General features: G+C 41.7%; 2 protein-coding genes and 1 pseudogene across 5 annotated transcripts in view; 2 read left to right on the top strand and 1 right to left on the bottom strand.

Annotated features, from left to right (window-relative positions):
• apobec2a (apolipoprotein B mRNA editing enzyme, catalytic polypeptide-like 2a) overlaps nucleotides 1-20,610 on the bottom strand; it is a 43,754-nt gene extending 23,144 nt beyond the window's left edge. For 3 of the 4 annotated variants that reach the window (XR_004846848.2, XR_004846846.2, XR_004846847.2), the window contains exon 1: nucleotides 20,255-20,610. Coding sequence is in view for 1 of the 4 variants with exons in the window: in XM_023264011.3 (XP_023119779.1) it covers nucleotides 20,255-20,463 (209 nt within the window). In the remaining 3 variants the exon portion in view is untranslated. The remainder of the gene's footprint in view (nucleotides 1-20,254) is intronic. The other variant, XM_023264011.3, reaches the window with a different exon arrangement.
• LOC118469872 (uncharacterized) lies at nucleotides 9,960-12,780 on the top strand (annotated as a pseudogene).
• Nucleotides 15,704-23,468, top strand: part of LOC111564440 (dihydropyridine-sensitive L-type skeletal muscle calcium channel subunit alpha-1) — an 86,164-nt gene continuing 78,399 nt past the window's right edge. The window contains exons 1-4 of the mRNA XM_035945329.2: nucleotides 15,704-15,916; nucleotides 16,068-16,244; nucleotides 16,431-16,577; nucleotides 16,835-17,083. Of these exons, the coding sequence (XP_035801222.1) occupies nucleotides 17,081-17,083 (3 nt within the window). The 5' untranslated portion in view covers nucleotides 15,704-15,916; nucleotides 16,068-16,244; nucleotides 16,431-16,577; nucleotides 16,835-17,080. The remainder of the gene's footprint in view (nucleotides 15,917-16,067; nucleotides 16,245-16,430; nucleotides 16,578-16,834; nucleotides 17,084-23,468) is intronic.

Genomic DNA, 23,468 nt, shown 5'->3' with positions numbered 1-23,468 from the left:
TACACCACTTCAGTCAAAGCCCAACCACCATTACAGCACAGAATAACAAGAGGAAGTCGTATAGCAAAACTGATTGGAAAAAAATGTAAGCTCTCCTGTTATCTTAATGGTGTGAAGACTGACATGTTACTGGATAGTGGAGCACAAGTTACTATCCTAGAAAAATCATGGCTAACAAAAAACTTACCAAATGCTAAGATCCGGCCACTTCAAGATCTTGTGCAAGATGATCCACTCAAAATCACAGCAGCTAATGGGACTGATGTTCCCTTTGAAGGATGGACTGAAATATTAGTGGAAATCAAAAGTGCAGAACATGGTCAAGTTGCCATTAATGTGCCCATGTTAGTGAGTCAGAGCTGTGTTAGTGGACTATTATTGGGGTTCAATGTAATCGAAGAAATCATCCTTGAGAGTCTTGAGCAGCCAGGAAGTGTTAGTCTGAGTGACTTACTGGCGGAAGCGTTACAGCTCCACAGAGATACTGCTGAAACCATGGTTGCTGTCATCAGTGAGACCCCAGCCCAAGGAAAACCTGCTAATAACACCATCAGAGTAGGAAAGAGAGGTCTCACAGTCCCAAGTGGCCAAATATGTGAGGCGAAGTGTCATATCCGAACATGGCCAAAGGGAGGAACAATGTTATTTGAACCTGACTTCGAGACTGCCCTACCTGAGGGGCTGGAGCTGTTTCCTTCATTGGTTGATGTACCTTGTGGTGCTTTCAAAACTGTAAAGATACCAGTCAGCAACTCTACCAAGCATGACATTTTCCTGCCACCAAGACTAGTCTTAGGCCATATAGAAGAAATCCTTGACAGCAGGCCAGTAACATTTAGTTCATTACCCCAGCAGTCAGCACAGTCAACCGAAGACACTCACTTGTGCACCACACAGGTTAATTCAGTAGGCGACACCAGTGAAAGAACAAGCAGCTCAACAGACTCACATACACAAGAAAAATGGCACCCTCCTGTCAGTTTAGAACATCTTGATCCTGAACAGCAGGAAGTGGTACGCCAGATGCTTTTTGAGGAGTCTGATGTGTTTGCCAGGGAGGAAGGAGACATAGGCTGTATACCAAACTTACAACTCAAGATCAATGTTGTGGATGATAACCCTGTTCAAAAGTGCTACAGTTCCATACCCAGACCCCTGTACAAGGAGGTAAAACAGTACGTGCAAAATCTCTTGGACAGAGGTTGGATCCGCAAATCTGTGTCTTCATATTCTTCTCCAGTGGTGTGTGTTAGAAAAAAGGACCAGAGTCTTCGTCTGTGTGTGGACTTTCGAGGGCTGAATCGAAAAACAATTCCAGATCGTCACCCATTGCCACGAATCCAGGATCTGCTTGACAGTTTGGGGGGCAACACCTGGTTCTCCATACTCGATCAAGGCAGTGCATACCACCAAGGATTCGTGAGTGAGGAATCCAGACATCTCACAGCTTTCAGCACACCATGGGGGTTGTATGAATGGGTCCGTATCCCTTTTGGTTTAACTAATGCCCCTGCAGCTTTCCAGAGGTGTATGGAAAGCGTGTTGGAAGGTATTCGAGACGAATGCTGTGCTCCATACCTTGATGATGTGTTGTGTTACTCAGCGTCCTTTGAGGACCACATACATCACCTCAGACAAGTTCTCAGCCACGTGAGGGAACATGGCATCAAACTGAGACCCACCAAGTGTGAGTTGTTCAAAAGAGAGGTTCGTTACCTTGGCAGGCTGGTGTCTGGAGAAGGAGTAAAGATTGATCCACAGGATTTGGCAGCAGTGATGGCACTTAAAGACAAACAACCCTGCACTGTTGGAGATGTCAAGTCCCTGTTGGGATTTCTGGGATACTACCGCTCCTTTATCCAAGACTTCTCCCGACTGGCAAAACCATTGTTTGAACTGCTGCAGAAACCAAATGACATTAAAGATGACACTCAGAGTCAGTCTGGCAAAAGTACAGTCAGGGCCAGGAAGGCAGATAAAGGGCAGCTTCCATCCAAAACACCCATCATATGGCAAGCAAAACACAGGGATGCTGTGGCGAAGTTGTTGGAAATGCTAACTCACCCTCCCGTCCTAGCTTACCCCAACTTCGACTGTCCATTTGTACTGCACACCGATGCGTCCAATGAAGGGTTGGGAGCAGTGTTATACCAGCGTCAAGAAAACAAGTTAAGGGTCATTGGTTATGGCTCAAGAACTCTAACACCTGCTGAGAGAAATTACCACCTCCACTCCGGTAAACTTGAGTTCTTGGCTCTCAAATGGGCCATCTGTGATAAGTTTAGGGATTATTTGTATTACGCCCCAACATTCACAGTGTACACCGATAACAACCCTTTAACTTACATTCTCAGCACTGCCAGATTAAATGCTGTGGGACACAGATGGGTCGGTGAGCTCGCTGATTTCCACTTTGATATCAAATACCGGCCAGGGAAGATGAACACAGATGCAGATACATTGTCAAGGTATCCACTGAAACTTCAGGATGGCATGAAAGAACACACAGAGATTATCTCACCTGAGATTGTCTCTACAATATGGCGGGGCAGCAAAGCAGCTCAAGAGAGTGATGTACCTTGGGTTGCCGCCCTGCAGCTTAGCGTTGCACATGTGGATGCTGTGACCCCTGAGAATATTTCCGGTGTTGCACCAGAAGACATGTATGTGGCACAGCAGGAAGACACAGACATTGCAGAAGTTGTCTCACTGAAACTTAAGAACTGGACTCCAAATAAAAGCGACAAAAGAAACATGAGGAAAGAGACCAAAAGACTGCTATTTGAATGGAATAAGCTTGAGGTGGATGATGGCATTCTCTATCGAAAGACTGAACAACACAGGCAGCTTGTCCTTCCAAAAAAGTTGAGAGCCATTGTGCTGAAAAGCCTGCACAATGACATGGGCCATGTTGGTGCTGAGAAAGTGACTCATCTTGCCCGTGAGAGATTTTACTGGCCCAACATGCAGAATGAGATAGAAGACTATGTTAACAAAAGATGTGTCTGCCTTAAACAGAAACGCCCCAGTCTTCCCCAGAGAGCACCCATGGGACACATCTCCACAAGCAGTCCGTTCGAGTTAGTATGCATTGACTACTTACACTTGGAGCAAAGTCAAGGCTATGAGTATATACTTGTCCTAGTCGACCATTTCACACGCTTTGCTCAAGCGTATCCAACAAAAAATAAAGCAGGTAAAACGGCAGCCGACAAGATTTTTCAGGACTTCATTCCCCGCTTTGGATATCCTGAGAAGCTTCACCATGATCAGGGGAAGGAGTTTGAGAACAGCTTGTTCAACAGATTACAGCAGTTGGCTGGTATTGGTCCATTCAGCGACTACACCATACCACCCTCAGGGGTAACCCGGTGGAGAGGGCTGAATCGCAACGCTACTCCAAATGCTGCGTACCCTGGAAGAGGAAAAAAAGAGTCAGTGGAAAGATCATCTCCCTCATGTGGTACCGCCTATAATTGCACAAGGCATGAAGCCACCGAGCTTTTTCCCCCGTTTTTCTCTTATATGGCCGACCTCCGCGCTTACCTGTTGACTTTACTGTTCCCACCCCAGAAGAAGCCTGAGTCCCCTGATCAGCAGGCATACGCACAGAAATGGGCAAACAGAATGCGTTCTGCTTATGAAATCGCAGCCCAAAACAGTGAAAAAAATCCTCAGCCAAAAGTAAGAACCAAATTGACAGAACAGTTAGGGGGTGCTGTTCTTCACCCAGGAGATCGGAGTGCTGGTGAAAAACTTTCAGAGAGAGGAGGTCCTGGGAAGTTTGAAGGCGTATTGGGAACAGATGGTGCATCGTGTTGTGGAGAGAGTTAATGAGGGCCAGTTTACAAAGTTCAACCTGAGAAGGGACCCAAAACTCTGCGTGTACTCCACAGAAACCTTCTCCTTCCAGTTAATGAACTACCCCTGGAAGAGACACTCCCAGCACCAACCCAGAAAAGAAAAGGGAAGCCTAAGAAACAAAACAGGCTATTACTGACACACCAGAAGAAAAACACAGAAAGTTCTGGTGAGGAGTACACTTACCAACCAGTTCCATGCTACAGATTGATGAGACCTCAACAGACAGAGCATCATCAACCAGTGCAGCGTCCTCAGACTGAGCAAAGGCTAAGTGCCACAGCCCGTGACTTTCATCCCGCTGTTAGAGAGGAAACAGGCAACCAGGACCAGGGGAAAACGTGCCACAAGGGGAGAATGAAACTCTTCAGGATGTCATACTGGAGGAAGATGCACAAGATAGATCACAAGGAAACGTGAAGCAGAGGGAGAACAGGGAGTGGAAACACCGACAGTGAGGAGATCCCAACGGACAGTCAAACCAAAGGAAGTGTTCACCTATGGCACACTGGGACAGCCACTTTACCAGCAGTGGAATGCAGGGATAAACTCGCTCCTGTCAGGCTACCCTACCACAGGTAATCTCAGTGCTGTTCCACTGTCATACCTCAATTACCCACCTCCTTACTACTACAACTGCTTCACCCAAGCTTACTAATCTGTCATAAACTCAACTACTAAACATAGCAAAATGTCAGGAGACATTCAAAAAAGCAGGGGAGAGTGTAAAGGGGTTAAAAAATGTTTATCTTAGAGATGAATGGGAATACAGTTAAAAGGTTAAATATGTCATAAGAAAAGATTAAAAAGTCATTGAGACTAAGACAGCTAATTGCTAAAAATGTTATGTTAATAAATGTGTTTAAAAACAGATACCCTTATATAGAAAATTTTTTAAAAACTATTTCACTGTGTCTAAGTATGTAAAAAAAAAACTAATTTCATGGTGCATTACTGATTTCTGTGTCAAAGCAATTTTCAAACCAGGTCACTAGATGGCGCATAGTGCCAGAGAGGAAGCATAAAACTGCCTTGAGGCACTTGCTGCAGAATAAAATCCTGCTGCCGAGCTGAATGGAAGCTAAAACGTGTGTCTCTTTGTTTACACATACAGGTGGGTTTATATTCCTCAAAACCATATGCATGTACCCCAGAATAAGGGCAATATTGTGTTGTGAATTCTTGGATATAATGTGCAATGTTTAGAGTCGAGTTTTGTCGAAGTTATGGGTAGAGATATAGCTGTTTTGTCGCATGCGACCACGCTAGGCTAGCGGACCTGTTGCTAATAAGCTAAGTAAGTTGCTAACACAGAATCAGTAAAGTTTGACACTGTTAGTTTAAATGTTGTTTCGTGTGTAATTTGGAGTGAATTCAAAGAATATGTAAGTGACCGTGACAAGTTTGTATGGAGAAATGTTTTGCATTTGTTTTCTGAAGCCCACAATTGTTTATGTCAGATTCAGAATACTGTCTATACATCTGGTATTATTGAGTAATTTCCAAATTAATAGAATATTTTGTGTCATTATTTCTTGTTCAAGAAAGCAGAATAAATCCTGCTGCCGAGCTGAATGGAAGCTAAAACGTGTGTCTCTTTGTTTACACATACAGACAGGATTTATAAACACACCCCACCTGACACCTGCCGGGCCAGGGGGGTTACAGATGCACAGCTGTTTTTAATTTATAAAAATGGCATAGATAGATAGATAGATAGATAGATAGATAGATAGATAGATAGATAGATAGATAGATTACAGATGATAGATAGATTACAGATGATAGATAGATAGATAGATAGATAGATAGATAGATAGATAGATAGATAGTGTTGTATCTGATCTGATATGAGTTCTGATAGTTGTTGACCATAAAGTGACCTTTTAACTAACAGATGGTAGTAAGTACTGAGGTATGTGTTTTAGGCTCCAGAAATCCTATGCTTTGTTGACATTGGGGTCCACTGTTAACCTACAGCTGACCTGTGACCCTTAGGAATGCACAGAAGGGGGTTTTTGTCTGAGGAGTTGTCACTCTTTAGTGGGGTTGTAGACCAGATGCTGTAATTCTATCCTTTACCAGAGGGTATAAAAGCAACCTGACTTCTTTGTTCAAGTGGGATTTTCATATTGGCTGGGAAACTCTCCACAGGCAGACCATGGTGCCTGTTCAGATGCTGTCCTTTTCAAGTAATAAATTATATTATAAAAGTAACAGTGTCAATGGACGTTTTCTTCAACATCTACACATCCTTGAGGTTTAAGAGAAACTACGACAAAAGGTGGCGACGAGGATGGGATCAGTTTGTGGTCTCCTTTGAGGTCACCGACAGCTCCAGCGCACTTTTCCACCACTTCAGAGAAGGAGAAGAGAAAAGGACTGGTCAGAGAGAGAAGAGTGAGTATGTTTCTCTCACAATGTGGGGTGCTGGTTAGTGCGTGGAAGCTGGGGGTGCTTGGCTGCACTGTAAAGGATCATGTGTGCATATGCCAGGATGTGTTGAGGTTTACGATAGCGTTTGGTTTAAATTGGGGGGTTTATTCATAGATAAAAGTTGAGTTGACAGAAAAGGAGTTTATTGGGTTAATGAGAGAAAAAGTATAGAGAGAGAGAGTTTAGAAGTGAAGAGAGATGATGCTGCAGCAATAGAGTAGAGAAGAGTAATAGAAGTTAAAGGGGTAAATGTAGAATAGCAGAACTAGTAACGATGGAGCAAGCTAAATAACCATGCAAGTTTAATGAGACAGGCCTGAATCTTGTTAAGGGTAAGACGTGTAAATTAGATGCTTTAAGTGAAAGTTGGCTTTTGAGTAGTCGAATTGGTGTTTAGAAAAAAAAGAGGACAGAGTGGATTTTACCTTTGGGCCCAGAGGTCAATTGGCAAAGTGAAAATATAGAGAGGAAGAGATAAAATGAAGAGAGACCAAGTGAAGAAGAGGAAAAGAGGCCTAAAAGAAATGGAGTTTGAGAAGAAGAGGAATGAGGATGACAAGGGAAGCCGCAGATTTGGACAAAGCCCTCTGGGAGGCAGGTAGCTCTGGCCACAAACCCTGTTATGTGAATAGCCTACATGTAGCAGGTCGGTTCATAGAACTGGGGATATAATGATTATATTCAATCGTAAATAAGTTCCCTCTCAAGTTCCCACCGAAAGACGTCACGGTGTCCGAAGCAGCTTCTCGATTGGATCTTTTTGTCGTAGTTTCTCTTAAACCTCAAGGATGTGTAGATGTTGAAGAAAACGTCCATTGACACTGTTACTTTTATAATATAATTTATTACTTGAAAAGGACAGCATCTGAACAGGCACCATGGTCTGCCTGTGGAGAGTTTCCCAGCCAATATGAAAATCCCACTTGAACAAAGAAGTCAGGTTGCTTTTATACCCTCTGGTAAAGGATAGAATTACAGCATCTGGTCTACAACCCCACTAAAGAGTGACAACTCCTCAGACAAAAACCCCCTTCTGTGCATTCCTAAGGGTCACAGGTCAGCTGTAGGTTAACAGTGGACCCCAATGTCAACAAAGCATAGGATTTCTGGAGCCTAAAACACATACCTCAGTACTTACTACCATCTGTTAGTGAAAAGGTCACTTTATGGTCAACAACTATCAGAACTCATATCAGATCAGATACTACAATAGATAGATAGATAGATAGATAGATAGATAGATAGATAGATTACAGATGATAGATAGATAGATAGATAGATAGATAGATAGATAGATAGATTATTTTGGGCTGTCCACTGGCATTCTTGATGCAGTTGACTGTAGTTTAAAATAACTCACAACTTTAAACATCAGTTTCATCCTGTAGAATGTTAAATAATGATGCTACTTGAAGTTTGAGGCCTAAATTATCCTAAAGTATCCTCTCCCCAGGCCAACCAGTCCACACTTTCTTTCTCTCCTGGAATCCAGTCATTTCAAACATTGCTGCAGACTTTCTCAGCAGTCTTTATGCAAAGTTTCTGTTTTCTGCAGTAATGCCTGCTTTGTGCTCCCCACACAGCAAAAATTGGAGTGTTGAAATTTCAGGGTTAAACATATCAGAGTTGATTTCAACTCTCAAAGTGTTATTTTAACACATTCTGATTCAAATGGTGTTCAGTGTTGGAGTTATTTCACAGAGTTAGCCAAGCCCAAGCAAAAAAAAGTTAAGGCCCCTGGGCTTCAGCCCTCGTAAACCCCGTGCGTCAATTAATCGTCTGCTCAGCTGCGTGTCTTCCATGTTCTGCGGCTGCCGCTGGTTTCACGGACGGATCAGTTTTGGAAAGAGTTTTACACACACGGTAAATTCAGTAAATCGAAATTATGGGAACAGTAATATTAAATGAAACGCAGTATTTAAAATGAAAAATCTACGGAGAATTATGCTACTTTTCTAAGCTTTTGTGTCGCTGGTACTGAAGTTCGGTAACTGAACAGTTAATGCTAATGTGTTTAACATTAACGTTAGCTAGTTTTTAAATGTTTTTTATTTTAGCTAACAGTTAGACATTAACACGCGGTTTCCTGCGTTTTCATTGCAATTTACCAAGTCTCATATATGTCTGAAGTCGTGTAAAACAAATTAGTTAGCAAAGTTAATGTTAGTTATTGTGTGTTGTTTTGGACTTAACAGCATGGGCAGCCACAACTCAAGTTACTCAAGTATAATTGCATTTTATAAAGCAACCTAGCTTTACTCAATCACTACACCACTTTGCAGAGGTAAATAAATATTGTGGTAACTAATTATAATCCACCTCTGGTAGGTCAAATAGTGCTGCTCTTCAGCTTCAGAGTGAGTCGTCAGCTGGTAAACCTCCAGTGAAGGAGGTAAGTCTGAATAGTCATGTTAGCAGTGTTAGCATGCTAGCGGTGTTAGCATGCCCGCTCGCTCTTTCTTTCAGATTATTACCCGCTCTTTTACGGAAGGCTCACCTGAACATTTAGCAGACTTAGTGTTTACACCATTGACTGCCTTGACTGCTACATGGTTCACACATACAGCCTCATTCTGGAATCCACTGCATGTGTGTCAAAAGCTTCAATGCTGTTTACAGTGTATAGCATGGCCGATACTGGCTTACTGTGTTTATATGTGTTTTTAATAATTTTAGCTTGAATTGCTTCAGTTGTTTACTGTCAAATGCTTATTACTGTAATTTTCATTTATTTGGGGTTTTTTTTTGTATGTCTCAGCAAAATGCTGGTCCAGGTTCGGTACTGCCAACAGCAGAAGTATGTGAAGGTGGATGATGTCGATGGACAGTTGGATTTCATGCGGTTCCATGAAAAAGGTTTGTTTTTAGAATTTGGACTGAAGAGGGAATGAATTTTGTGTAGGGGATTTTATCCAAGTCTGTTTAATCATACAGTGGTGGATTAGTTTATTAAATGTGAAATCATTTGTGAAGTAAGAACAGTGCTGGCTTAAAAGGTGCTCTCAGATGTATCTTATCTTTTCCAGTCATCGAGAGATTTTTCCTGCCAACTGATGCAAAAGTAGTGTACAAAGATGCGACAGGGACAGAAGCTGATGAAGACATTTTCAGTGACCTTGTCAGCCAAGGCAGTGTGGTTCTAACAGTTTTCTCAAATGATGATGAGAAATGTAAAGGGGTCAATGACATGAGGCAATCCAATGTCAAATGGTGTAACCTGTATTCTTTTTTTTCTCAAATCTATTAGTCTACAGAATAATACATTTGGAGTATAATGTGGAATTAATGTAATTCACTTTTGCAATGCAACAACAATGCAAAACCCTTAGCCACATCACCTTTTCTACACCACACAGAACAAAATTGTTTTTTTTCCTTCTAGAGTTTTCCGATTGCGCCTTGTCCTCTCCATCTGAGTGGTCTGACTCGAGCTTCAGTTCAAGTGCAAGTGCATCAACTATACTTCTAAATGAGGTCCCTAGGAAGAAATCAAGAATTGAAGGCACAATTAATGCAGCGTCTGCTAAAAAGGTTGCAACAAAGCTCAGTTCTCACAGATTTCTTTTCATGTCAACATTTGGAATTCTGTTGTTTATCACAATTTTTGGCTTCTTTCTGTTTTTTTTTCCTTAAGTTGATCGAAGCTGTACTTGGAACCAGTTCAGGTGGTGAAGAGGTCCTCGAAGAATATCACACAACACAAACTCTTACAGATGCTACCAGAAGAAAACTGGTTAATATAATAGTGGCCCACATGATTGATAAACACGGGTAAATGTGTTGTATTTGTGTACGCTCTTTCAAAAAAAAAAAGAAAAACAAGTAACTGCTTAGCCATTACATAAATAATGCCAATTTAATCTCTCTTCTCAGGCACCTCCCCACCAAAGCTGTTAGAGAAGAGTACGCTCTTGGGATAGTGACGGTGTTCCCGTCCCTCAAAGACCCACACTCCAAGAAAGGCTACGTATGTGTAGTCATCATTGTACTCTTTGTTGACATAATTTTTATGTTTTGGGTTGTTGGGTTCGGGGGACATTTGAATTCTGAGATTTCTTATGAGTGACAACACATTAATTGTGAATGTATTTCCATTTTAGGAACACTTCTATGATGCTGCAAGCAGCACAGGATACATTTCTTAGCGTCTGAAGACAATCCAGAGAAAGATTCGACGAGGATCTGCACCTCCAAATAGCTGCACTGGCTTTTCTCGAGGAGGAGGTAACACAACTGCAAACTGGTCACCTTTTGGCTACAGTCACCTTTCTTATGTCAACCAGTGTAGTAGAAGTGAATGAAGAGGGTTTTAGTTTTATATGTTGTCACCTTTTTCACTACTGTAGAGTTTGTAGGTCTGACGTAAGGAAGTAACTGTCCACAAACTAGATAAATGTTCTCATTAACATTTTCTTGTACCTACTGTAATTATATTATTCTGTTTGCATTTACCTATCTGATCTGCAACTAGGGCTTATTTTCTTTAAAGTTTGTGGGTTCTTTTCTTCAGGGGGCCCTAATTTCCAAAGATCCATTGTTGTTGAGAAGCAGCTTGACGGAGATGCTTGCCAGGAGGCCATCTCTTTGCTCAACCATACAACAGACACTTCCTTAATTCTCCAAAAGATGAGAGAGACCTTTCAGTATCATCAGAACCTTATCAATGACCCTGACAAAAGTCTTGATATCCTGTCCATCTTCCCAAGATTCCTGGATACAAAAGGATTGGTAAGTATGCAGTGGTATGTTGAGAATGACTTGAAATTTTGTGCTGAATGTGGTAGTAGTATATTTTCTTTCTCATAGGTGAATCAAGACTTCACTCTCCTGTTTGATGATGAGGTATCCACCAGGCTGCTTCAGAAATGGGATCCGGTCTTCAGGTGTAACGTCATCAAAGAGGCCAAGCAGCTCGCCTCAACACCAGAGCTGCGTCAGTTGGTGCAGTCAGCAGAGATTCCACCAGGAAGTGATGAGGCAACAAGTGAGTTTTGCTCTATAGAATTTGCTATAAGCAGTTACAGTCCAATACTCTAATCAATTAAGACCAATTGATTTTTATCACTTAATTTTTTTTTGTTCTGTGTAAATCTTTTTTTTTTATGAATAAGAAAAAAAGGTGAATGACTTCAAGATCATTGAAGTATACTGTCTACTAGTTAGTGTGAATGCTTAAGGTCAGTCGTTAGTTGATAATTAATAGTAAAATCTAAATCATTAAAATCACCATGGCAACACTTGAGGGCAGGTGTTTTAAATCAGATTATTAGGGGCATATATTAGTCTCAGCTATTGCTTCACCACCAACTTCCTTTAGCTGTCAGTTTACAATTTATTGCAGCACATTTCAACTCTAAACATGTTGGATTTTTTAAATTTTCTTCAGCCTTTTCAACATTGTAACTGCTTTTAGCCCTTTACAAACCATTCCTTTTCCAGCTTTATGCTTTTAATCCTTGTTGCAACAGTGGCGTTCAGCCTTCAGCATTCACATGCTTTCTACAGGAAAATGCTCTTTATTCTAATCTCGTTTCAATTGAAAATCTCAAAGGATTCAAAGAATACATTTCTAAGTATTTGCAGTTACTTCATTCTTGTCTGTTCTTTGTCCATAGCTTATGATAAAGAGATGGCCTCCGTTTTGTTGCTGTTATATCTCCTTCCGCCACCACCAGGGGGACCGAAGTCTCCAAAAATCAGCGCCTCTGATGCAGTTCAGAAACTTGTTGTCTTTCACAAGGTAATTTAATATTTATTAGTTTTTATCATGTGTAAAAGTGGCAAAGAGATGGATGAAACAAATTGTAGGCGAGTTTACTTAAACATAGGATGTTTGTATTCATTTCTGTAATGCTATTTTCTCTGACTTACTCCTGTGTCTAATGTCCAATGTCCTTGTGTAAACCCCAGTCTTGCTGTAGTTTGGAAGAGCATCTTCGGAATCAGCAGGGCCAGCAGCCATACCTCCTAGCCGTTGGTCGCCAGAAGAGGAACATCGACAGCTTCTACATCTCCATGGACAAGCGTCTCATCCCTTGCCAGGCAAACCGCTCCCTTGGGGCATTTGATGAGCTTTTTAAAGCTCATTTTGTGTTCAATGTGTCTTATGATGGGGCACGTGAATTTCTACACCTTTCTGCAGACAACAGTTTATAATATAGATATGGGAAAAATGAAGGAGTCACCAAGAGTTCGAGACATGAGAGCCAAACTCCTTAACCAGGAAATACTTGTCACAACCCTGAGTTAAAGGCAAGGCAATCTCTTGAAGGCATTGTGAGCAAAATGCTGACATGTTTTTTTGTGTAAGAAAGTTTATCCCAGCAGTCAGCAGTTAAACAACTGAACTTAAATGTCACAAACCCTTTGGTATTCAAAGCTCATATGGAGCTACAGATGAAAGCTTGTACATTATACCTTCATTTATTATGTTTTAATTGACTGCATGGGAGAAAAGCCTCAAAATAAATGTTTTTGAAAATGTATTTTTCTTGGAATTATTTCATTGTCAATTATGTCATTTTAATTATGGTATTAAAGTTATATTAAATTATTACATAGATATTGGAGATTAGAACTACCTAAATAAAAAGTAGTTATTTTTCAAATTGTTTAGTGTTAATTTAACCCAGTTTAGTGAATTAAAAAGGAACTCTGGCTCAGTGTTAATGATAAATCGCTCAGTGTTAATTTAACCCTGTTTGGTGAGTTAAAGAAGTAACTCTGACCCAGTGTTAAATGATTAACTATTTTGAAAGTGTTAATTTAACTCTGTAGAGTGTGGAGCTATATAAACCCTGAAAAAGTGTTAAAATTAACTCTGTGGGAGTTGAATCAACACTCCACTTTTTGCTGTGCAGGCAGCAGTCTGAAAGGAAAGTTCACCTCCGGCTGCCGTTACACTGACAGACAGTGCAGTGTTCAGTTCCTGATCTTTAACGGGGTTTAATTGCCGAAAAGTAGGACTTATTTTTTTTGTTCAAAGCTGCCTCCCCAAAACAGAAAACTTCTAATTCCTCTGTAATTATGCATTCCTGATGCTTACACTGAAGTCTCACTGGTGTGTCGCTTCCATCTTAACAGCTAGCTGGTGATCCCTCTCTGATTTAAAACCTACTGTTTGTATTGTCTTCATGTGGTTCTTACAGGGCAAAAAAAACTTGCACAAGGAGTTGTCAGCTCTCACTGTGAGGCAGTGCTGCGTGAGTGTCAGATTATTCCACTCGTAATTAAGTCCAATATTTGCTAATACTTTTTAAAATTTTACCTTTTTTGCCTTTCCAGTCGAATGTAACTTAAGACCTCATTGATTTGTTTATGGTAGCTCTCTGAGCTACTTTACCGTTATACTCCTGCCCGGTCTCTTAGGTCAGCTGATCAGCTGCTCCTATGCACACCCAAATCTAAATGGAAGCTCAGAGGGGACAGAGCCTTCTCTGTGGCTGCCCCAATTTTATGGAATAAATTGCCATTGCACCTTAGACAGGCCCCTTCACTGTCCATCTTTAAAACTCATCTTAAAACACACTTTTACTCCCTGGCTTTCCATCCAGCATGAGACACTGATTTTATTTGTTTTTAGTGCTTTTATTGTGTATTTCTGATTTTATTTGTTTTTAGTGCTTTTATTGTGTGTTTCTGATTTTATTTGTTTTTAGTGCTTTTATTGTGTGTTTCTGATTTTATTTGTTTTTAGTGCTTTTGTGTATTTTTGCATTTTATTTGTTTTTAGTGCTTCTATTGTGTATTCCTGATTTTCTTTGTCTTGTTCTGGATGTACAGCACTTTGGTTCAATCTGTGGTTGTTTAAAGTGCTATATAAATCAAGCTAGATTGGATTGGATTGGATCTGAGAGGAGCTGTGCCTAATTTAATGCAGACATTCCTTTACTTTTTTAATGTTCCCACATTGCAACAGAGACTCAAAATCTCACAGTAATTACTGATCTGAATTTTCACGACATCAAACTGGAAAGCTACTTACCCACTCACAGATTCCAGATTTATTTAAATCTTTCAAAGTAATGCTGCTGTCTTCATATCTGTTTAAAAACTGAAAAGTTATCAGTAGTCAGTGGAATCATGGTACAGCTGGTCTAAACAGGGCTGTAGAAAAGGCCCCAAACTTATGAATATTAGGGTTATAGACAGAGGAATGGGTGATTGATGAGTCAACAGTCTGTAGAGAACCCCTCCGTTAGAATGAGAGAGTGAGTATTTTGTAAGTGTGACCAGAGGTTGTGTGTCCCTCCTGGCCGCTGTTGTGCGTCGTGCCAGCGGTGCGTGTACCGTGATTGCTGGGCAGTACTATGCGCCCTTTATAGCCAGCTGCGTTTCAGTGGTGTTGCCCGTCTTCTGCTTCCTGCTTGCTCCCGTGGTGGCTGTGGTTCGGTTGACCAAGTGTCCCGCTTTGTGCGGAACTGCACAGCATTTTCATCCCTTTTTCCACGTCCCACCCATTGAGACGCTGTCCCGCATTTTGATTGGCAGCTATAATTTTCAAAAGTTAAAACTCTAAAGGACAGATGCTAGGAGTTTTGTTTTTTATCTGGCTTTTTTCTATGTCAGACAAACAGCGCAATGTGCGATCACGACCAGATTAACCTGTCACTGGCCACGTTTACATGAAGTTTTTTAATTCGGAATTATTAATTCGGAATTAACTCATTCGGAATTAAAGTTTTGTGCTTTGTGTTTACATGGAAATTTTAATTCCGAATTAAGGTTTACATGGACTGCACGTTTATCCTTTCCTTAATTCCGCTTTAACGCTTGAGCGTTGGAAAAGATTCTGATTGGACAGGGAGTGGACGTGACGTATCCCTGTTTACCGGAAGAAAACAAACTCCATTTGCCACGGCATTTCTTTTCCCCAACAACATGGAGGAACAACTAATAAGGACGCTTTTCGCTTTGCTTTTTATTGTCGTTTTGAAACAGCAACTCGACAATGGCGTACTACTTCTGTTGCGTCACTTGAGAAGGAGAAGAGAGATAGAATACCGGAGAAGGGAGGCAGAAGACCAAGCTGTGTACGTCGCTACGTCATCGCTACGTGAGGAGCCAAGCATGTGCAGAATGACCGGAATTAACTAAAGTGGAATTAACTGTATGCATGAATAGAACGTACACAGGAATTAGTTTATTCGGAATTAACATCGGAATAAACCAGGTAGTTTATTCGGAATTAAGTTTATTCGGAATTAACTTTTTAATTTGGAATTAAGTGTTTACAAAGAGATTTTAAAGCGGAATTAACTTTAATTCCGAATTAAAGAGGAATTAAAGGTCTCATGTAAACATGGCAAGTGTCTTGCTGCCGCACCTTGTTGTCAGTTGCCGTAAATTGTGCCAGTCGCGACCGGTCGCGACACACCGCAAAGCAGACACAAACACTAAACTATGAATTTTGGCGGAGATAATGGAAAGTACAGCAAAGAAGAGGAGATGCAGCTTCAACAAAGACTGGAAACTACATATCACTGGGTGAAGCCAGTGCAAGGTGATTCTCAGAGAGTTTTCTGTGAAGTTTGCCAGAGTTCGTTTTCCGTTTCACACGGTGGGGAATATGACGTGAAGCGACACAGTACATGCGAGACCCCCTCTCAGCTTTGGTAAGGTAAGGTGTCCCACATTGTCCCACACAAATATGCTCTTTGTCCCACAATTGGTTTATTGAGATCTGGTCACCCTAGCTGTGGTTCGGCGTGGCGGCGTTCTTGGATGCATCCGTATTCGTTGGTGTGCTCTGCTGTTGTGATCTCCGTCAGGGCGCTCTGCCGTTTTGATTACGCATGGTGGTCTTGCGATCTCCGTTCCTTTCAGCGTGGCTGACTGCCAAGGTCTGGGGGACATGTGACCTGCTGCAGTCCTGCGATGCATAGAACTACTGACCCGCTATGGCTGTGCTGTAACTGCATCAGCGCGGCTCATATCTTCCTCATCGGGTATGTATTTCGTTCTCCCCACCCAATTTGGTTGATTTTAATTTATTTATTCAACTTTAGACTTATTTCTTTTTTTATGTGTGTTAGCAGCCCGGCGTAACGGTCCACTACCACCACTCAAAGCCGTGCTGCTGTTTTGGTTTTCTTTGGTTTTGATATTGCTTTGGTTTTCTTTTCTGCTGCCAGCTCAGAGCCGATCACGTGGTGGCCCAGCACGGCTGAGTGCGCCTGGGCTCGCTCTGCAGAGGCCGATCTGTCCCTGGCTGTTCTAGATCCTGCCTGGCCTATACGAGTGATGCAGACAAAAAGTTTAAGGCCTCAGGGGTTATCTGGGTACTTTATTTCCTTCTGTTATCTTATTTGGAAACTCATTTAGTAATTTCTTTTGGTATTTTGGGTTTACTTTGTTGTACTAGTTGGCTTAACAATCTTTTCTTTTTGTAAGTCTATTTTAGTTCATATATTGGTTTGATGGATTGATTACTTGTTCTTATTGTTTTGTTCTCTTTTGTTGTGTAGATATTTCTTTAAGTCACACCAGTTTAGTTTGGGCATGTTTTATTAATTTGTGTATTTGTCTCTGTTGTCAGGTGCTGTGGCTGACTGCGACAGTTAATCCCAGGTGGTGGTGTGTTCTTCACTGTCCCCTTTTTCTTTTGGTTGTGTGTGTGTGTGTGTGTGTGTGTGTGTGTGTGTGTGTGTGTGTGTGTGTGTGTGTGTGTGTGTGTGTGTGTGTGTGTGTGTGTGTGTGTGTGTGTGTGTGTGTGTGTGTGCATTTGCAGTGTCATAGGTGATTCATCTGAGGACTCCTCTCCCCTTTTTGGTTACCGTGCTGCATGGTAAGTCCCAGCCCAGCTTTTATTCCTTGTTGCCCATTCTTTTATTTAGCATATGTCAACTGGTGTGTGACAGTATTATATTCTTGCTATTCTATTTGGTTCATATGATTTAATAAAATTGTTTAATTGGAACACGTCTCACCCCCTGTGGTATTGGTACCTATGTGACCTTAATTGGTTTAATGACAGAGGAAATACACCTGAGCTAGGATTTCCTGGGTGCAATTCTCAGGTGGTGTTGTCGGGACCATAATTGGTCTGATTAGGCACGATTAACACTCAAATTTCACCACATAAGGAATATGTGTGATGTTGTGTCTAATTAATGATGTTGTCATGTTCATATTCTTTATTTATTCTTTGGCTCAAACTGTAACTGAACTGTACTTTATTAAGTCAGGAATGTGATGAGAAGAAGTTAATTTTCTCCGTCTGACGTTATGAGTGTTAAGTTGCTGCTGCGCTGTGCACAGATGGCGTCCGGTTTCAGAATAAGAGCATGTCCATGTTTATATATCAAGAGTGTTTCATTATGAAACGTCAGCCAGGAAATTCTCTTAATAAGTTTACATAGCGGCAATATGTGTAATTGATGGTGTTTATGAATAAGCTCATGATTGTAGAGCATTTTAACATTTCTGTTTGTGATGGTTGTCTTACTGGAGGAAGATTGTGTATTTAGATTTAAGTTAAGATATATTATTTCCTTTCCTTATAGAAAAACCACAACTGCAAGTAAATAACAATCAACCAAGTCTGCTTTTTTTCTTCCTGTTCTCTGGATAAACTGGCCTCAGGTTGTGTTCTGCCTGACACTCCCTATGTGGATCTGATGATAACACAGAACCAGTGCTGAAACCAAGTTCTTAATATCTCCCTTACAATGGGAGTTCCATTTCTGAACTCATACTTGCCCCAGCCTGAAACTTCCAACCCAGCTGATCCATTATCCATGATCAGAAGGTCGGTGTAAAATGACAGGGTATAGATATAGGTCCAAATGGGCATTTGAGCAGTTTAGACAGAAGCTTGTAGAACAGGACACTGTGGGAGAATGCAACTGTGAAAATAAACAGTAGAAATACATACATTTAATGGCAGTTATAAAACCAAAGTATCCTACTTTTTTTGGCCTGTGGATAGTAGGAGAAATCTACAAAGAGTTACCATATAGAAGAAGTTATTTTGGGTACCTCTAGCTCTACAAGTAAAATTACCATTTATTGTCCACATTGAACACATTCAGTGATTCCCAGCTGGAGCATTTCCACGTTAGGACAAAACTTTATCTGGTCTGGACTATGAAACAAGTTCAACATATCCAGGGTATCTTCTTGCCTGGCTTCTGTCAAACTCCCAACTGCAGTCATGAAGCTGACTATCAACTCAGTAAGTCAACCTGAACATGGATATGAGCACGTTCTCATGAAAGAGGCGAAGTGGGTCTCACATGACCAATCATAGACATGGACAGGTCTACTGGCACCAGAGGGACATCTATCCATCCATCATTCAATTCAATTTTATTTATATAGCACCAATTACAGTCAAATTGTGTCAAGACGCTTTACAGAACCCATATGCCTGAACCCCCAGAGCAGCCCTAAGGAGACAGTGGCAGGAAAACACCCTTTTAACAGGGAAAAAAACCTTGAGCAGAACCTGGCTCTTTATGTGGGGGAACCATCTGCTGCTGGCCGGACTGGTTGAGAAGGACAGAAGAGGTAGAGAGTACAAGCTAACATGTAAACTGATTCATAGTTTACTGCTATGATGTACGGCTCTGGCATTAAATATACTACATATATAGCTGGTAGTAAAATTCAAACAGTATATAGATGAAAATATCAAGTATAGTGAGAGTGATGCAGAATTGACTGGTGGAAATGGGCAGCCGAGAGACATACAAAGAGCAAACTATAATATTAGAGAAATATGAACATTTAAACACAGAATAAAAGTAAAACAGTTCAAGTAGCTGAAGCAGGAGGGAAAGCTAAATAAAACCTGAATGTTAACATCCATTACACAATGTATGTGTAAAGTGGAGCAAATAAAGAAGAATAAAATCACATGTATTGATAAATAGACTTATTGACGATCTTCTAAGTTCAGCACTACCAGGCTAACAGACTTTAGTGTTTGAACAGTTTCTGCTGTAGGATTATATCTCTCATATGTTCTCCTCTCACCATCTGTACTCTGAGCTCTGCTAGAACTTCTAATGCTGATGACATTTTTCCAAGAGAAGTGACTGGTCAGTAGGAGGAGCTTTCATTTTAGCTGATCTGTGGAACATAACAGGATAGCAGAAAATATCCAACCACTGATCTTCAGATCCTGACATGTTGGCTGCATGCCAGCAGCAGCTAAGAGCTAAAGGACTGAAGAGTCACCAGTAGAGAAGATCAGACAGAAATAAACTGTCTGCTGAACTCTGTGTATCTCACCAAAAAATACCACTGAAATTCTAAAAACAAACGGGGAAGACATTGCTCAGACTGAGAATCAGTGATTGAGTCTATCTGCGCCTCTGTTTGGATGAAAATGTTGCTGCTTGATGAACTCTGGATTTGGCTGAGCCAGCGGCTGCTGGTTATGTAACAGCGAGAAGGGGAAGCCCTCCTAAATGTAGGGCAGCACATGACCTGAAGCAGCTGATATGATAATGCTGGTCTTCCTCAGCTGATTAACAGTTACTAGATCCTTTGTGAGAAGCAGTGGAAGCAGTGCTGCTATGGATGCAGGTGGGAGGAAGGTCAACACATGTTGAACTGAATAAAACAAGCTAGGGAATCAAACATACAGATTATAGGTCTGATTCTAGGTGACCATAGATGTTACATCACAGAAAAAGTCAGCAATTGTAATTTTTACACAGTTTTGTCAAGGTGCGTGGCTGGCTTTAACATTCAGTATGTCCTGAGATGTTTCTGGTTTAGGAATGAAAAGGTTCAGATCTCCATCTGCACAGCAAATGTCAGATGGCTCATCAAGTCTAGAGCATGTGGATCAGAGGACCATCTCTGTCCTGTTGGTGGATCCAAAAATCAGATAGAGTGAAGGCATCGTCTACCCAAGAAAAACTATAAATAAAGTAAATGTAGGATGAACATGAACCCAGCCTTATCGTCATTAAACTGTTCCATTAATCACACCTGGTGAACCTACCCTGTGATGATTTCAAACGGAGGTAGTTCCATCGGCTCCACCTGAAGATCTCCATTCTGGGCACCATTGGTGGCCGATGCCTCAGCTGATGAGGTCTCTCCATGTTCCACTGCCTTCTCTCCTTCATTCGTCACTTCCTTTACATCCTTGGTCACTTCTGCAGCTTCTTTTTCTTTTCTTCTCATTTGAAGGCGACTTCTTTCAGCCATGGTGACAAAAAACACTTAGAGAATTTATGTGTTCAGAAACGCTGTAGAAATAATAGAAGTGAAGGATAAAAGATGTCAATAAAGGCAAGAGGTGAGAACAGCTGACCTGAAGGAAAAAATATCTTAACTGAAGCAGAAAGTAAGGGAGACCAGTGAGGGGGAAGGAGTGGGATGGTAGAGAGAACGGGGGAGAGAGGGAGGAAAGAAACCACCAATGAGAGAGAGAGAGAGACAGAGAAATCATATGTTTGTTCATAAACTAGGCTGATTGATTGTAATTCCATCTATTAGTAATATGCCTATAACATGTCTTACATGGATAACCTGCCTGATGTAGCGATAGGAAGTTTTCCAGAGACAACAAATCTGATGAAAGTCTGCAAAATATTGTGGGATAAAAACAACAAACTGATTCTTGGAAAGGGAATTCTAACATTTAAAAATATGTTTAAACTGAGACTAAAATCTAGTGGTGGTTCAATCTAAATATATCATGAGTGACAGCAGCCTTTAAAGGCTCATCTGGATCGGACCACATTAGACATAACCAAGCAGCTGCAGCTCCCAGTCCAAGCAGGTCTATTTAAAGAGCAGAGGAACACATATACACCGAGAGGACAGTTGTAACGTAAGACTAAGACTGCTGTTAATATCTTGTGCTACAGGCATGCAGCTGAATGCAGTCATTCTGAATAAAAGAGAGATCCTAATGCAAAGAGCTGTATGTCTGCTGGTTGGCTTGATTGAGCGACAGCTCAGTTAAATCATTCGTGTCTCACAGACAGACTGAATGATGTGCTCAGTTCTCCAAGTGTGTACCCACATTCTTCCATATTCTTGTTAGAAGGCAGTGATGCAGGGATTTCACTTTGCTGAAAAATATAGTTACACTTCTGAAAAGCTATTCAAATGGTCCTTACTGTTAACCACCCAGAACACAAAATTTGTACATAATGACTTCTAGCACATGAGTCTTTGTCTCTTTTTTCCCCTAATTTGTCTGCATTTATTCTCATTGTTGAACTCCACAAAAGGGGTGTCAACATTTTATGAGATTGATGCATATTTTAGTCTTGCAGCCAAATATTTTAATATTTAGTGCATGTGTGTGACCATCACCAGCCCTCCCTGAAAGCTAAGCAGACATTCTTTATTAGAATTCCCTATTATGAGCCAGGGAGGGCAGTGCTACACCTCAGTGATGTGTGGGGGAAACAAAGACTGGACAGGATGAAACAGGACAAACACGGACAGGAACTAACAGGCAGTGCTATCACAATTGAAAAATGTCAGGTGCTGTGTTATTCCCGACTGCTAATTGCCCATCAATAAAACAAAACAAAAAAAAGAGATTCAATAAATAAATAAACAAATGGTATTGAACACCATAATTGTGGATGTTTTGACAGAATAGAATAGAATAGGCCGGAAGAGGATACTAGTGAAAGACAGAATGAATTTAGTATAGAGACTCTGGAGAGAGTCTCAGCACATTCTGGTGGGTCCCATAATTTGTCAACAATAGGACTTGACAGGAGCTGGCAAGACCTGATCAAACATGCAAGTGTGAAGGACCCCGAAGCCCAGAACAGCAATCACAGCAAGGCAGGGCCAAGCCAATAGGGCGCCCCTTCCCCCCGGGCCGCAGGAGCCACAGGGCGGCGCCCCCAGAGAGCCACTGGTACCACTGTGAACCACGTGGACCTGGAGAACAAGAAGGAGCAGCTACCAACACCCCCAGCGCGCCAAGACCGACCCAGGCGGTCCAGGGCACAAGGACCCACCCGCCACCCAAGCCCCAACCCTGCCTACCCCAGCCTCCACCAGAACCCCCCTACCACCCCCCACCAGAACTCCTCTTTATGGACCTTGCTTTGTGCACTGGTGCACAGTCATGTTGGAAGAGGAAGGGACCAGCTCCAAACTGTTCCCACAAAGTTGGGAGCATGGAATTGTCCAAAATGTCTTGGTGTGCTGAAGCATTCAGAGTTCCTTTCACTGGAACTAAGGGGCCAAGCCCAGCTCCTGAAAAACAAGCCCACACCATAATCCCCCCTCCACCAAACTTTACACTTGGCACAATGCAGTCCCACAAGTATGGTTCTCCTGACAACCACCAAACCCAGACTCGTCCATCAGATTACCAGATGGAGAAGCGTGATTGGTCACTCCAGAGAAGGCGTCTCCACTGCTCTAGAGTCCAGTGGTGGCTGCTTTACACCACTGCATCCCACGCTTTGCATTGCACTTGGTGATGTATGGCTTGGATGCAGCTGCTGGGCCATGGAAACCCATTCCATGAAGCTCTCTGCTGAAGCACTGTTCTGGAGCTAATCTGAAGGCCACATGAAGTTTGAAGGTCTGTAGTGATTGACTCTGCAGAAAGTTGGCCACCTCTTGGCACTATGCTCCTCAGCATCCACTGACCCCGCTCCATCAGTTTACGTGGTTCTACCACTTGGTGGCTGAGTTGCTGTCGTTCCCACACACTTCCACTTTCTTATAATACAGCTGACAGTTGACTGTGGAATATTTAGGAGCCAGGAAATGTCATGACTTTATTTGTTGCACAGGTGGCATCCTATCACAGTTCCATGCTGGAATTCACTGAGCTCCTGAGAGTGACCCATTCTTTCACAAATGTTTGTAAAAGCAGTCTGCAGCCTAGGTGCTGGATTTTATACACCTGTGGCCATGGAAGTGATTGGAACACCTGATTCTGATTATTTGGATGGGTGAGCGAATACTTTTGGCAATATAGTGTATGTTATCATCAAGAAGGTGATGGAGGTGGGTGACTCCTCTCTCTGCCCATGTGCTGAAATAAAGAACTATTTTGTTGTTTGCAAAATCAGGGTTGTGCCAGATTGGGGAGAGTATACTGGGTTTTAATTGGGAGCCTGTGATTTCCAGCGTTTTCCACCAAGCAGACAAGGTGGAAGCGATCATAGGGTTCTTGAAGCAGGAGTAATGTTTAAGGGCAGAAGTGATAAAGGGAAGGTCAG

Source organism: Amphiprion ocellaris, chromosome 5, assembly GCF_022539595.1.
Source record: "Amphiprion ocellaris isolate individual 3 ecotype Okinawa chromosome 5, ASM2253959v1, whole genome shotgun sequence".
Classification (NCBI taxonomy): domain Eukaryota; kingdom Metazoa; phylum Chordata; class Actinopteri; family Pomacentridae; genus Amphiprion; species Amphiprion ocellaris.
Note: the sequence above shows the minus strand (reverse complement) of the source record. Positions and strands in the feature narration are given on the sequence as shown.